At 34.9% G+C, this 16,291-nt stretch overlaps 2 protein-coding genes across 16 annotated transcripts in view; one reads left to right on the top strand and one right to left on the bottom strand.

Moving 5' to 3' along the window:
- Window positions 1–2,749: 2,749 nt before the first annotated feature.
- cimip2c (ciliary microtubule inner protein 2C) lies at window positions 2,750–8,419 on the bottom strand. Its single transcript, XM_088625219.1, has 3 exons — window positions 8,193–8,419; window positions 4,284–4,557; window positions 2,750–2,939 (listed from the first exon to the last, which is right to left on the bottom strand). Exons 1-3 carry the CDS (start codon window positions 8,264–8,266, stop codon window positions 2,826–2,828), a joined length of 462 nt encoding a protein of 153 aa, XP_088481345.1. The 5' UTR covers window positions 8,267–8,419; the 3' UTR covers window positions 2,750–2,825.
- Window positions 8,420–12,032: 3,613 nt separating this feature from the next.
- Window positions 12,033–16,291, top strand: part of otofa (otoferlin a) — a 176,170-nt gene continuing 171,911 nt past the window's right edge. For 9 of the 15 annotated variants that reach the window (XM_088625213.1, XM_088625210.1, XM_088625218.1 and 6 more), the window contains exon 1: window positions 12,034–12,440. In XM_088625213.1, the coding sequence (XP_088481339.1) occupies window positions 12,362–12,440 (79 nt within the window). In that variant the 5' untranslated portion in view covers window positions 12,034–12,361. Of the gene's footprint in view, window positions 12,441–16,291 lie in introns of all 15 variants that reach the window. The other 6 variants (XM_088625211.1, XM_088625208.1, XM_088625206.1 and 3 more) reach the window with 1 other exon arrangement.

The raw sequence follows: 16,291 nt of genomic DNA, 5'->3' as shown, positions 1-16,291 counted from the left end.
TGTGAGCAGAAAAGAAATCTCTTACTAAGAACAATATACACATCAACAATAACAATATTTACATAAATTTCCGTTCGAGATCAATAAAGTTTTATCTATCTATATGACATAAAATTAGTTTGAAACAACCTCTTTTACAGCATTTTGCACTGACAAGACAGTTTTTCTTTTGGATTCCTCACTCACTGATATATTGTATGCAAAAGAACACAAATACAAGGAACAATAACTGGAAGCCTAACAGCTAACTCAAATTTAATAGGCAGCTTAAACACTAACAATCTATTCCCACTTTTTTGTTTTTGTAGAGCTCCCATTTTTGTATCTGTGGCGTGATGTTTTATTCAGTTTTTAAAAATTAAACAAAACTTTATTTTAAAAGCACTGACAAACGTTTTAATATGATAATTACAAACAGATGTACAATCCATGACCACGTCCCAGTACATGAGTTCTGGTACTAATGAATGTAATGAAAATGATTCATATGATACTTGTTCAAGCAATAAAAAGCACATCTGGAGTATAAGCTGACTACAAGCTTGTTCACGACTGGGTCTGGGTCCAATAATGGTCAGTATAACCCAATCAGCTGAGAGCGGCTTGGGTTGTATGGGTTTGTACTTCATCCAACATTCTCAGCCTTTCACAAAGCAGTACCCTTTGACTTCCTAGATACCTGTGAAGTTGTAGTGCGGTCAATGAGACCTACTGTTCAATCATTCTCTTTTCGGTGCCTCTGAAACCATGTCCTCAGTGTGCAAATAAAAACAGCAGAGGGCAAGAAAGCTCTTTTGCTTCCTTGAGCTAGCATGAGGTCTTAGCAATGTAATTAAGTAGTTCAAGTAGCTCTTTCTTGCTATAAGTTTAAGGTTTTGGAATAGGGAGTGGCATCCTTTGCATTTTAATAATAATTTAATAATAACTGTATGGTAGTTAATGAGATTGCAGTGTGATGCCAACTTTGAGTTTCCATCTACCCCTCAATACATCTCCATACAGTGTTAAAAATAATCAGTGAAAGAGTGGGTGATCATTACACATGTATGATATGCTTTATAGTGTAATCTGTCACATTTTCTATAGAATGAAACACACTGCAACTTTATTTTTGGTTTTTTTTTGCAGCACATTTTAAACTTACAGTTATGCTGTATAACTAACACATTAAATTAAAAAATAGCGATAAATACCATAGTATATATAGCTACTCTTATTGGCTATGGTGGTGTATTAACTCTAATTTACACCATCTACTTCTTTTACTGTTTTAAAGGAATATTTTCTTTGAATATAAGTGTCAAGATTGTCATGCAATGACTAACTAGAGTGATCAATTTTGTAGTATGATAGCTATGGATTGATTCAGAACTGATTGATTACAGGACAATGGACAAAGGGAAATTAACCTGTACTTTTTCTGCTTGTTGAGGGTATGTATACTGCTTACCCATCAGTATTTTATATCTGATATGTTGGAGAAACTGTAATTTGAACACATGATATAAAGTAAATGAAGACAAGCATTATGATATTGTGTTTTCCAGCTAATTTAATTTCATTACTTTGGTAAAAATTGTAGTTCAGATTAAATGATGTGACTAATATAAACTGATAGTGTAGTTAATACTTTGACATAAACTTGCTTGGCTGAAGAAATGACAATGCTGGTTGACGATGAGCACTGTGACAGCTCCCCTAACTCATGAGGAATGAACCAGGGAGGTAGCTACTGTACAATGGTGTTTTGGAGGAGGAGAGAGGAAGAAAACAGGGCTATGGGCAGCAAGGGAGTATTTACAGTATACATAGGAGAGTGGAAGAGCAAATTTTCCAAGCTTGCTTTAATTGCTTGCTTTTCAAGGTGGTAGAGCCTGTTAAAATTGTTTTACTAACTGCAGTAAAAGACTGAGATGAACATGAAGTACAATCTACTCCAAATTGTTTTTAGTCACTAATGCAATTTAAGCACCCAGAGACCTTCACTCGGACATTTGAGTTGACAGTGTGCATCCTGTTCATCTTGGGTTTTTTAAATTCCTGTTGGATGGTACCTTTTGGAGTACATACTCCTCTCTTTTTTGTATCTGTTTGCATGGAAACAACCAGAACACATTTTTAATCTTTGCCATACAATGTTTTTCCCCGTGCAGTATCCCTTCTCTTGAGATTCTACACAATTCACGGACATTCACCATTATATGTCATATTTTGGTAGCGGGACTTTGAGTCACTGAGGCATAGGTTTCAGCTGCCCAGGCATATTTAATTTATTTCATAAAATTAATTGATCTCCAGGAATCCAGTAAGAAAATTGGCATTTTATACTGTACATGAAAGTGTCCTTTTTTATGAATGTAATAATAAAATACAACAATACAATAATAGATGACAATAAGGTACCTGTACTTCACGCTTTCAAATCTTACAGCCTCAGACACACACACAAAAATATTTTATTTTTGTATTTTTTACAAAAAATCCAATACACTATTTTTATATTGTCTTTGCTTAACTTCATTTCAATTGTACATTACTGACTATGTTGTTACAATTCATCTTTAAAAAACCCTGCAAGGTTGGTGAAAGCACAGTATATTAGAATGTTTTTCAATTATTAACAAAATTCAGTAACACACAATACTTTATACAAGTTATGTCTGTTATTTTAATATACTGTATATTAAATAACTGTTTTAGCAAGGGTTTATATAGTGATAATATATAGTAATAATTACATGAACAGATGTCTATTTCTTTACATATTATTTTTTTTTACTATGCATACAATGAAAAGTCATTTTATTTACTGATAGCTGGGATTCTTACATATTCTTCTGATTACATCTTTCACTTTCCTGAACAGGCAGAATGAAGTATTTCACTGGCTGCAGGGTACCAATCATGTCTTTATAACTCTCCCTGTGTTTCTGAGCATGCTGTAAGAAAACCAAAAAACAAAAAAGAATTTTGAAGCAATAAGTGTGTCATTTCTCGGTTATCAAACTTGCAAAGCAACGCATTGAAGGAAAACAAAAAGTTGCAAAGATTGTATTTGTTGGACAAAGCATTGCTCCCTCAAACTTTGTCAGGCAATTAAATGTGCAACCTTTAGGAATTCTCTACTTTTAATTGAATTGAGTTTATCTTACTGAAACTGTATAGAACTTAGATGTAGACTGTTAACTAAGGCATTGATTTTAATTGAAAACTGTAAGATGAAGTTGCAGTTCAGACAACAAAATACAATGGCAACATCTAACAGTCACAGTGCACAGATTAATCTGATTATATTTCAGAAATGAGCTTGAGAATATATAACCAATCGGAAAAAAGTTAAGTGTGTTGTGCGACTTACATTAGCTTTATAATATTGGTGCTTTATAATATTAGTAGCTGCCTACAATGGAATGATGCCCAGAATAGATCTGTTTGTTTTTTAATACAAGATGCTAAAGCTCCACAGTGTATCTGTTAACATAATTTTACAGTATATTTGTAAATATTATTGATAAAATAGCATTCAATCTCAGAAGTATAATTTAAATTGTTATTGTCATTGAAATGTTAAATCCTGCTAGATGTGCTAGTTAATAAGCTACTGTAAGACTTCATTACAAATGAAAGGCAGAGTAGAATACCAGACAGATATCAGTGACTTTCCCAACACAGGACACAGGGCAAAAGAGAAACATCCACCAAAAAGAATTATCTATCTTGCAAACAGACCTGCCTTAACTAACTTGAGTGCTACTGGTCATTCACTGTGAGTGGGAAAATTGTGCTGGCAGATGCACTTATTCACAGATTCAGGTACTTCAATATAGCAAATGACTTTACTGGGAATGTGACAGCTTTGCAGAAGCTGAAGGAACATCTTCTGTTTTTAGTATTTTGCACCTCATGCCTTTACTGCAAATTCACTTCAGACTATTACAAAAGATCACTATTCGGTTAAAACTGTACTGTATGGTTACTATGCTAACACAGGGAACATTGGACCCAAAAGATGTAGCCTTACAAATATCAGTAACATTTTGTTTCCCTGAAACATAACATTACAGAACATAAGGCAGCACTTGCTTTAAAACAGTAAAAACATAAATCACTACATTAATTTTTATCAAGCCTATTAACACATTGGATGTTTAAACTACACAGTCAGCCTTCAACCTTAGTCATTGTTAGAAATGAGTGTTTCTGATATGCTGTTTTTAAATGGAAGTCTTTTATCACTGGCATCTTTCTCTTGTTTATAGAGCACCTCTAGGTTTCTGCTTTACCTTGTCAAACAGTTTGAGCTCCTCCTGTCGGCTGAAATCCACATTGTTTCTGGCCCAGTAGGGTGTATGGAGAGCCCTGTCTCGGCTGCGGGACCGGCAGGCAGTCACTAGGCAGGGGTTGTGAGAGTAGATCGTGGGGAACTGACCTCCTGAACTGTATGGACTCTTGCTGGACTCCATGACAGCACAGCGAAAATTCTGAAAATACTTGACAGTGGCATTCCCAAAAGTATCACCGTACAAATACCTTGTGGTAGGTACATGGCCACGGTAGCTATAAAAGTGAAAGAGAAAAGTAGAGCAATGATAAATGATATCACAGTTGGTTTATATTATATAGAATACTCAAATATAGAATATACAACTTTTCAGTGTGTTATTTATAATGTGAAAAACTCAGACAATGGCAGAGAGCCTAATTAGAAAACTGGTTATTTTGACATTGCTGAGATTTGCAAAAAGATCCAAAATGCAGGATGGAGTTATGACCTGATGTGCAGTATGATGCATGTACTGTATAATAATGATCTATTGTGAGTCAAATCCAAGCTTTGAGCTTCCAGAAGGGATTTGCACCCACACATTTAAGAAAAGAGACAGAATTCTAGATTTATTCTTTACACTTCATTAATTAGGCAGAGCAGCTACAGCATACAGATCGCAGCAAACATATTCAGACTCTTTCACAATTCATTGCTTTAAAGATTTTTTTGTCATGACAGTTTGGAGTAGCAATTAATATTTGTTAGGTTTGAGGTTCCTTGGTCAGTTAGTTAATTGCAAGCAAAGACTCAACCATGAAGATTGAGGCATTTGGGGATAAAATAATTGAACGGGCACATAAACATATTGAAGTCTTGGAATATCGCTGCGAGCACAATGAACTCATTCATCAAGAAATGGAAGGTGTATTGTACCAGCTGACATTGCCTAGATCTGGCCGTCTCTCCAAACTGAACTCCAAACTAGTGAAGCATGCTACTATATGCCAACAACAACTATGAAACAGCTACAGATTTCAATGTCTGAACTCCGAAGTAGATGAAAATTAAACACATTTCAAACTACACTTCTAATTTGCAATAAAGCATTTAAGTGCAAACATGTGGAAAAGGGTTTTCGTGGACAGACAAGTTTTTTTTGATAGAATTGTAAAGTATTACATAGTGTGCAAAACCATCAAAGCACCTAGCCAACACCATCCCTACAGTCAAGCATGGTGGCAGCTTTTTACCTTCCCAAAATGTCCCTTAATGAAACTAAGAAAAACATGAGAGGTGAAAAAAGCACACACAAAAAAGATGTGAAGGCATCCCAAGAAAAAGACAACCAAAGTGGTGTCTGATGGTCCCTCCTGGAAAGTAAACAAGCTGACAAAATCATAAACAACTTCAGGGAATCAGGTAGATTTCACCAAGTGTCACCAAACTTCATCAAGTGTGATGAATGACACCTCCAATTTTTCTGTCAGAAAACACCACCTGCAATTAAGGTGATGGCAGAAGCAAGCAGGCTGACAAGAGGGTTTTCATGTGTTTTGGGTGGAAATACTGTACATACAAAAGTCTCCTCCAACTCTTGTGGTTTGATTATGTAAAACCAAGGACTCTGACAGCCTTGTAGCAACTTGTTCATCTGTCTTTGTTCAAAGATCTCTTTGCATCACCAAAGCAATGTTCTACTATACTCTGATCAATAAGGAGGTCTTTTGGAAACCCCAAAGCAATTGCTTTCCCAATCGAGGTCTAAAAAGGGTACAGAGCCACTTAAAAATGTCACATTCTGCTGAGACGCAAAGAATTATTGCATAGATTGAATATTAATGGCTGAATGCATGACCCAGTTGTTCGTCCTGATGTTTCACCTGAACTTAAGAAAGGATTTGATGAATGAAATATGAAGACTTATAGTACCAGCTTTGTTTGTAGCTGCTTAGGCTGGGATGATATCAAGGACTGCATGTTCTATTTGTTCTGATCTACTGTACCTTTCTTATCTTTCTTGTCTGGACTGAATGACTGTCTTAGTACAGAGCTAAACCTTCTGAAGTTACCCATGATTAAAGCTATTTTTAAACAGGATCCTTTGGCTTATGATGGATCTTAGTCTCATATCTTCAGGTTTTCTATTCAGCACACAATTCAGAGAATAAAATGTGTATAACACATGTAATGTGAAAATTGAGCTACTGTACCTTGTGATCGCTGTTTGGTTTTATTCTTGTCAAGGTGCCCATTAGGTAATGCAAATTTTGTATGTGTTACCTCAAGTATTTTCTATTCATTAAGAAAACCTATTATTATTATATATATATATGAAAGACTGAAGGACTTTAATGTATTAATTGTTTTGCTTGGCACATACAGTACAAATAGCCATATTTATACATATACAGAACGTATCAGAATTGAATGAATGCCTGGAATTTGGGAAGGTCAAAAAAGAAGGGGCTGAACTTGATTTTTTGATTGACTAAAGGACAAATGAAAAGGGAAATTTCAAGAATAATGCAATCCATGTTTTTTAACCTTTTTACAATGTAAAGCAATTCTTTTTTGTTGTTTTTATAGCAATACACTGTCTTTGGAAAACTTTATACCAGAGATGTCCACCCCTAATTGTTGTGGGCCAGTGTCTACAGTACGTTTTCTGTGTCTCTTTAAAGCAAAAACACCTGGAAAATGGGGGAAGCTTAAATTGTTTCCATTAAACTAAACTAGACCTAGCCTACATTGTTAAAATTTGGAAAGAAAACCTGCTGACATGCTCTCCAGGAACAGGACAGGACACCCCTGACTTACACTATATAAAAAAACTACTGACAATATAATATACATTTTAATGAGTATGTATGGTATATGTGTGGCATAGGTGTTTACAGAGCTTTAACTGCTGCCAGAAGATTGCATAATGTGTTGCTATGGATACACAATTGACTGATGAATTCATTTTAATCGTGTGGTCCTGCAATTCAGATTAATGGTATGTGTGGGGATCCTACAGGAACCACTGGTCTATAAATCATTAAAAGACATGGCAGCTCTCTTATCATTATTATTATTATTATTAATAATAATAATAATAATAATAATAATAATAATAATAAACAAATAACATTGAATAAAACTATTAAACTAAAATTATTTGGACTACTACTACCAGAAATTTTATTTTAATACCATCATGAATTACTTTAAGTCAAACTAACATAACTGTATGAATGTTTGCCAAACACAGATGATTACTATTACCCATCAGTTTCCCACACTGCTTTATACAGTACATGGCTGAATTGGAAGACAAAGAAGAACCCAGCAAGCAATGGGCCACAAGGCAGGGTACATATTGGACGGGACACCGGTCCATTGCAGAGCACACACAGGCACACTCACACATACCAATTTCCCCCGAATGAACCTAATAGTATGCTTTTGTACTGTGGGGGAAACCCAGAGCACCAAGAGCAAACCCCCACAAACACCACACAGATGGCAACCCAGGGCCCACAGCTGTAAGGCAGCAATGCATACCATATTTTCAAAGAAAATATGCTTTTATTTCCCCAGGTCTAAAAAAATCTGATTCAGTTTGTAAATAAATACAATAACCCTGTTTTGTTCAAATCCCTATTAAAGGTGTCTGTGATAATCTGTTTCAAGTGTAGTGCACCTGTAAATTGCATTTTGTGAATACCCATTGAGCAATACTACATCAATTTAAAAAGACCTAAAATCGTTGTGCTATTAGCTAGTGGAAACGTTGTTTTGTATTTTCTATAGTATGTGTGTTAACAGGGAAATCATATTTGCTGAAGACTGCAGCTCGTATTATTATTATTATTATTATTATTATTATTATTATTATTATTATTATTATTATTATTATTATTATTATTATTATATGGCTTACCCAGGCATTACAGCAGGCGGAATGTATGTCGCGTTGTTGTGAGTGACTAGCGTTCCCACGCTTCTGTAAGCCATTCTTGCACCAAAGCCTTTGGCAAAGGGAAAAAAAAACAAATTAAACTTTTTACTTCTATTAACTTTCGATGTTGTATGAAAACGAACGCGAATTCCGCTTGAGCTGCTGGAAGTGGCAACAACAACAAAACGCAAACAATAAAAGTGCAACAAAGTGTTGCCAGGCAACTGCAGTTTACGCAGGGGCAGGACAGCTCCCCTTGCGTCAGTTTATCTGAAAACAATGATTTTCAGTGTTTTTTAACAATACTGTGATAAAGATTTAAATCTTTTCGGTTTTAAACTATTGTTTAGTTTAAAGCTTATCATTAAAAAACACAGAAATGATAGCCGGAAATACTGTAGTTACATTTTCATTTAAATACCATTATCCAAAACGAAAATCACATTGCTTCGACTTCTTAATAAAGCGTTGATAAAACTTATTTATTATAACGAAACCCTGTAAGAATCAAAGCTGTTTATAACACCTTCTCCGCACTTATTTTACGAATGCATTTTTTCGATCGATTTCAATACTTTGTCACCCATTCTCATTCTTTCTGTTGTTAACCTGTGAAAGTCATGTGGTGGTAAAACAAACTGTGATTTCATTCAAAAACACTATGCAGTATTTTCTTTACTATTTTTAATTCATATTTAAAAATTAAATAGTTTGTGTTGTTTATGTTGTGTAATAATATCTAAACAATATACAGCTTAATAAAAAAAAGTACTAACTATTATTTAGATGTTATTGTTCACTGAAAGACCGTAATGATATTTTCCCCATTGGAAATGCCTGTGACAGGCTGGGGATTTAAAGTTATAAATTTAAACCTGAAGTGGAAGACCAGGTGCAACCACAACCCAATCTACAGTACTTATCAGTCAAATGAACAAAAAAGCACAATCCAATGACACAATCAAAGTGGATGTGAAATGCAATTAGCATCTTACTCCTAAATTTCCATCTCTATTCCCAACCTGACTTTAAGGGGGCTGTCTCAAACTTGTGAAGTGAAAGGACATTGCATGAAGATTTAATGTCACCTTAAATCTTTTTAAAACCATCCAGACTACAATTCCTAATTTCCTAAAAGCATATGGGGTTTTATTGATATTGAATGTCCTGTGGATTGTGAAATGTATTCATTGTGTCATTCAAAGGCTTATGTCATTCAATAAGCATTATTAGTCATATTAACTACTTTGCAAGGTGGTTTATAGAGTATGTACATGTTGTTTTTACAATATCGACCTGCTTTTATACAGTAGTACTGCAGAATGCTTGCAATCTGAACTTTAACCTGGCTAATTCATAATCCGCTTTTATGTTCATTCCCTCTTCCAAACCAATAGGAGAATTAGTGTGAGAGATATTTAATTTGTGGTAACAGTATTTGGCTAAACAGTAGTATCCTACCGTGATTCATATTATACAGTACCCATCATAAACACACAGGACCATCACTAGTTACTGTTACAAAGTCCATAAGATTTTTTCAGCATGCATCACTGCTAGTGTACTGCAAAGTGATTGGTAACTTGACAGTTTTACGGTGAAATAAGTGTGCTTATACACTGCTTCAAAAAAGCTAGTTGTTTAAGTCAGCTTGATAAGGCACAACCCAAGAAACCACAAAAAAATGTAAGTGAATTGAATGCACTCTCACGGTAGAATATCTTGGAAACTTAAAACACAGGGCAGCTATATCAGTGGTATTACAAGATACAGTATAAAGGATTTACTGGGATATTTACTTGGATAAAAAGGGATTTCTCACATGACATTTGCAATGTACAAGTACAGCAAGGCAATGGATCACCACACCTTTTCAGTTTTCAGTAATTCAAGAGATCTGTTGACATTTAAAAACACTTACAGTGGGTCTCAAAAGTACAGTACCATGCTTCATTATTTTGAAATCTGGTATCAGATCCCCTAAGTAATTATAAGTCTTTATTTAAAGGAAACCTGATATAAGTATTCGAAATCCCCAAAGACATTACATTACATTACATTCAACCATGGGACCTCTTCCCATTGTGAGAGTATGGAACAAGATTTCCAGATTTACTGAAGGCATACCCTTGGTTCTTTCGAGAAATGGCTGGATGAGATCCTTCAATCAATTAGCAACTAAATACCAAAATGGCTTTCTCTCTTTTTTGGCCTTTCATGTGTTTTTATGTCTTGAATTTGAGGTACCTGTCCCTCAGAGGGTAGAGTTTTCTGGAGGTTACAGAACTGTCCTGAAAGAATCCAAATGCTGCCTTTCCAGTGTGTTTCAGAATCTCCTTGTTTTGAACAAATTATCCTAAGGGTGGCTTATAATTGCCTGGAGTGCTTTAGCATGACAGGATAATTATTTATTTATAACAAAAACCTCCGAAGCCCCCTCCTCTTTCCAGCTAATCAAAGCCGAAAGTGTGTCTTCCAGCACAATTATTGTAAATAGAGAGAGTGTTGTGCTTCTAAAAGTTTAACTGACATTATTTTAAACTTCAAAGTTAAAAATATGTTAAAAATTAACTCATGTATACTTTTTAGTAGAACACTTCACAGTTTCTCAATTACGAACCGATTCACAACAAATCTCACTTTGTTAAAAATAAATATGCAATTACACACTTCTCTAAAACCTGTTTGGGATCTTTTATATTCTTGGAACTTAACATCTTGCTCTTGCTCAATGAGATTGAATGTAAAAAAAATACTGTACTGCTATGCTTATATTGATCATTGATTCTAAACATTTGAACATCGTTACAGTGTTTTTAATGTTTTCAACATAACATTGCATAGTAGTTCAGGTGGGTAGCTGCGTCAGCATGCGTAGGCTGCAAAGAAGGCACCTGAAGAAGGCTCCACGGCCGAAACATTGTGTTCTCTTTCTTCTTTTTTTCAGCGTGGAATAAACCTATTACTTGTTCCATAACATTGCATATGCAGTTTACACATATTGTATACTGTATGTTGCTTACTGTATGTCGCAAAGCAAAACCAAACATGGTACAGTATACCTCTTTCGAGGAAAGGAGAAAAACAGAAGATGTACAGTATTTGCAAGTTGTCACAGTAGTGGAGAGGGCATGAGTTGACTATAGAGGCACCAGTGTCTCAGAGGCTGCGGAATTTCTTCACAAGCTACAAACAAAAGCTCAGGCAGATTGTACAGCGCAAAGGTTCCGCGGGGAGCACTTTGTTGCGCAACTAAGAGGATAATTGACGTTTAACTGAGCTCGTATGATTTCTGCAAAAAAAACCGACAATGTGATCCGTTTATAAATGACTACGTGGAAAACAATCATCATCGATAGGACATGCATTTAAGCTGTTACATTTGTGGTGTCTCACTTTACGTGTTTCCCATGGTAATTAAAATCATAGCAAATTATACTATATATAGACTATAAAAATAATATGTTCTATAAATATAATATGTAAATAGATCTTCGTTCCATATGACATTGACTATTGTGATACTCAAACGTACAGTATTTCACAGTAAAAGGTGAAAAATGTTTCGATAAATAAAAGAGCAAAATGTAGTTGAAACAGTGCATTCATCTAAGCTTTATAAGCGCCTATAAAACACTTAGCGCACATGAATCAGGCTGCCAAAAAATAAACTTGGAGATTATTTTTAAAAGAAATATAAAATTGTATTTATTATACATTAGCGGATGCATCAACCCAGCTCCCATCCTATCGTATCCATAGTGAACCTATCTTTTGAATGGTAGGTTTATTGCGCCGCTGACGCCCTCCTACGGCACTTTTCCAAGCACTTGACTTCACGGTGAGACTGAAACACCGCTGTAACGCAGCAGATACTGGGTGCAGAGCACGTGAACCCAGTCAGTGCAATTTCCAGCGGGATAAAATGAAAGCTGTTTAATAATTTAAAATATTCTCAGTCAGCAGAACAAAAGCGGATCTGGTGTGGGTACATAATGGCAGGAGAATTATTTTCATCACTAAAAGAAGCTCTGAAATGCTCTGACTAGAGGTACATTCTCAGTGAAGAAAAATACTATATCTTTTTTTTTGTTTTGGGATAAAAACTGCAGGTGATTTCTCCCAAAGTACCGGACCTTATCTAACTTATAATGGCTCTGATTGTCCACCTGAAAACGGTTACAGATCTCCGAGGAAAGGGGGACCGCATCGCCAAAGTGGCATTTCGAGGTATTACGCTGTGTTATGTACAGTATAATTCATGAAAAAAAGTTTTTAACTGTTTAACCTCCGATATTAATATGCACCCATTCCAAATCCCATCCGTGTTTGTGTAATTGTTGCTAAAACAATTGGTCTTTCTGCCTTAGAGTAAGCTTAATGAGTCACACAACGGAGAGCTCATAGCTTGTGGCAGTGAATTGTTTGCAGTAATGTTTCAGTGTTGTGTAGCGTGCCTTGCACTGTGGGACACTAACGTTAGTGCTCATCCCTTTTTCTATGGTGCTTCAGAATAGAGCTTGTCGTTGCTATATTCTGAACAGCAATAACGAACTTTAATGCCGATCAAATTCCCCTTTTATTATTATTTTTTTTTACTTTTTGGAAATTAAACGTTTTGTAGATTCTTCCTACAGAAAAGTAGGATCTTTTTACTGGTACTGGTGTTGCTTAACCCAGGCATTACTGCAACTAAAGGTGACAGAAAATGTAAGATTATAAACATCTTCCTAAAATGGTTTTGTTAAGTAAAGCCTGCACTTTTTCTTAAGGAAAATGAGGTCTGAAATTGTGGTATATTTTAAATTTTTAAATTCATGCAACAAAAACAGAAGTGGTGAATACATCAGATACCTTAATGCAAAACCAATTTATTATATTAAAATCCTCAACCATTAACATTCTGCTTTTATGCCTTTGTCTGACAAATCCAAGCATATTCCTAATGCTGATGCGTTAAAACAAATTATTGTGGTGTCATCTGGAGAGTTTCACACAAAATGTTGTTCCAGTTTGAATACCTTTTGTTTGTGTTGTTAATACTGTTTTAAATTAATTTTAATTTCAGGGCATAGTTTTATTAATTTTTTATTTGGCATTTTTATTTTTTACACATTTTGTAATAGATTTCAAACTGAGAGGCAGCAGAGAAAAATAACAGCCTGTACTGTAGCTTGAATTGCCCATATAGCAGGAAAGATGGTAGTACTGAGTTAAGTGCAGTTAAATATAGGACTGCTGTGTTATGTGCAGATTTATTATTTTAGCTCCATGGTAGTAGAAGTTTTATCTCTTTCCTAGATGGATACTTTTTCCCTTTTAAACATGATTTAACCATGATTGAGATTTAAGCTCTTTGGCCCACAGCAGCTTTTACTGCGGCACTTAATAATGTATTAGTTTAGATAATGTATAACAACAAACATGAGCAGTTTCTGATCATACAGTTGTCTATTTTGTTAATATTTGGGTCGTTTTGTACGTTTTGTACGTTTTATCTAATTTACAACAGTACTGAGCAAGTACTTGATCATGATAGCTGTGCATGAACTAAAATTAGATACTAAAGAGTCCTGTTACCAACTACACAAAGAAAGTCTGAAAGATACCATTGAAATGTTGTCAGTCTAAATTAAAAAAGAGTAATGTAGCAAAGATGAGAGAACACTAACATTGTGCTCAATTGTGCACAAATGTAATTACTTGAGCACAAGGATGTTGGCAGTTCATTCGTTTCATGTACAAGGTTTAAATAAGATTTTTAGATTTAAATACTGAATATTATTTTTTTACATTTTTGTTACATTTGAGTCTGGAATCATGGAAGGTTATAATCTGAAAAGGAATTTTTCTTTGCAGCCTAGGGATATGCTGAGTGTAAAGGCACAGGAAATCTGTCTCAGTCCATTAGAGACTATTGATTGAGTAGTAATACTCCAAATCTCGGATTCAGAACTGCATAGCATCCCATGCTTTCCATTACAGATCAGGCTTTTCAATGTGTTGGCATGGACACCGAAATGTGGAAAAGCTAATGTTCATCACCCAGCTTTAAATATATGACTTATAAAAGGCTATTTACAAAGGAATATCAAAATTGTTTAATAGTACAATTATCAAGCTCTGGTTATCTGGTATATTTTAGTTTACTAATAGTGCTCTTTCATCATCTGTGAAAGGGAAGAGTGGTTGTTCACTGTTGAAAACTCACAAGTTCATTGCAGTATTATTGCTGCTGTTAATGGGGTGGCATTATTCAGTGTTTTAGTGGGCACTATCAATGAACAACCTCAACAAAAATAACCACCAGACATTAATGCTTTATTTGGAACCTCAAGGATAAATAAATGTGTTGCATTTTAATGCTGCAGTGTCTTATATAGTGATCTTACTATTGTTTATTTAATTTTTAATGCCATGTAGGGATTTTAAAAGTTTTGAATGTTTCAGAATTCTAGGGTGTCCAGATATTTACTGTTCTACTTGAAATTCCACTCTGATTATGTAAAATGAGGTTCCTAAGAACAAGATGTTTCACATCTGAAAGAGGTAGTGTATATTGTCTCCATTTTCATCTACTTTCCTGCCTTTGTTTCTAAGGTTTTGGCTGATTCTGTCAGCTTTGTTATTGTTGTTTCTGTTTTCAGTGGTGCTGTTTTTCTACAGCTCTCCTGAGGATGCCTTGATTAGCCCCAAAACCAACAATACTCTACAGAAACGATTAAGTTGGGCTGAGTGTGAGAAGACAAAGTGGGAAATGAAAGTGTCACAGTGTGTCACGAGCTGGAGAGCCTCTTAATGAGCTTCCATGTACTAGGCATCAATAATTTGTTTCCCTGTCACATTTCACACTTATATAATTTGAAAGGATGTTTTTTAAGTTGATCTTGTTCTTTTTTAATGGTTAGAACTGAAAATAGCAGCAAACATGTTGGAGCAATTTACAGTACTTATTGCAACTCAAAATTAAAAAAGTAGTACAGGCAGTATATACTGTAACACTGCTGTCTTGCAAATACATCAAATTTATTCTTTAAACATACTGTATTTATTGTAAATGGTTTCCCTTTTTTTCTTGCCTAGAGATATTAGCTTGATACTATTGAAAAGTACATACATGTTTCTTTGTACGTGCTGTAATGCAAAAATGTTGCTTTTTGTTAGTAGAGATTACATATTTAATGAAATATGAATTCCTTTCCATGAAGGATGTTTCTCTGCAGGAAGACAATATCTCCTTTCAAACCACGCATGAATAAAAAAGCATGTCACAATGAAATAGGAAATTATTTCGCTTTTTTATTTGGATAATACAGTACCAATATTTATTTTTTGTGTAATGTAAATACATTAATTGCGTAATTTAACTTGTCTGAAGATTACATTCTAGTTATATGGTTTTAAGACTTATAGTGGCATATAGTTTGATCTGAACCACAAATAAAGGTTCAAATCAATACATTGACTGTACTTAGATTATTTTATCGTAAAAACATTTAAAGAGCAGCTGTGCTTCCCATCATTTTTCATCTGGATAGCTCTTCACCAGCAACAAAGCATTCACAAATCAAAGCACTTCTTTCATATCGTTCATATCATTTCCACCTCCATTTCCAGAAGGAGAGTGCTCACATCCCAGATGACGTCACTGGAATGTCACTTTCAAGATAAGATCCAGAGTAACAGCAGGGGATCTCATCCCAAAGGAACCTTGTTTTCCCAGAAGACTTTTCACTTTGTGGGGGCTGAGAGTTGACCTGTGGCAGTCAATTGCTAGACGCCTTAGCCTGAACTGAGTACAGGACATGAGTTAGCGTGCGTCAGTATCAGCCAGACAACAGGACATTTTAGTAGTCAAACAATTTTAAGCAGAAATATAAAGTATAAGAAAGATAAGAGCCATAAAAGAAAAATGTAAGAACATACTGTAGTACACCTGTTTGTATAGAACATAGTATGGGACATCTGTAAGGCATATGTTTATGTATGGGTAATAAACACTTAAAGGAGAGCCAGTGTTCTAAAGGATGGCCATGTTCTAATGACCATTTTTCAGTAATAATTACCCAATGCATACCCTT

The sequence above is a fragment of the Lepisosteus platostomus genome, chromosome 3 (genome assembly GCF_059453375.1).
Source record: "Lepisosteus platostomus isolate fLepPlt1 chromosome 3, fLepPlt1.hap1, whole genome shotgun sequence".
NCBI lineage: Eukaryota > Metazoa > Chordata > Actinopteri > Semionotiformes > Lepisosteidae > Lepisosteus > Lepisosteus platostomus.
This window is presented reverse-complemented; position numbering and strand designations above follow the sequence as displayed.

Excerpts from the sequence above, each read along its gene's own strand:
- cimip2c (XM_088625219.1), bottom strand. The coding sequence starts at position 8,266 with ATGGCTTACAGAAGCGTGGGAACGCTAGTCACTCACAACAACGCGACA. Across the intron at positions 4,558-8,192 it reads CCGCCTGCTGTAATGCCTGG|CTACCGTGGCCATGTACCTA; the intron begins GTAAGCCATATA and ends TCACTTTTATAG. Across the intron at positions 2,940-4,283 it reads AGCTCAAACTGTTTGACAAG|CATGCTCAGAAACACAGGGA; the intron begins GTAAAGCAGAAA and ends GTTTTCTTACAG.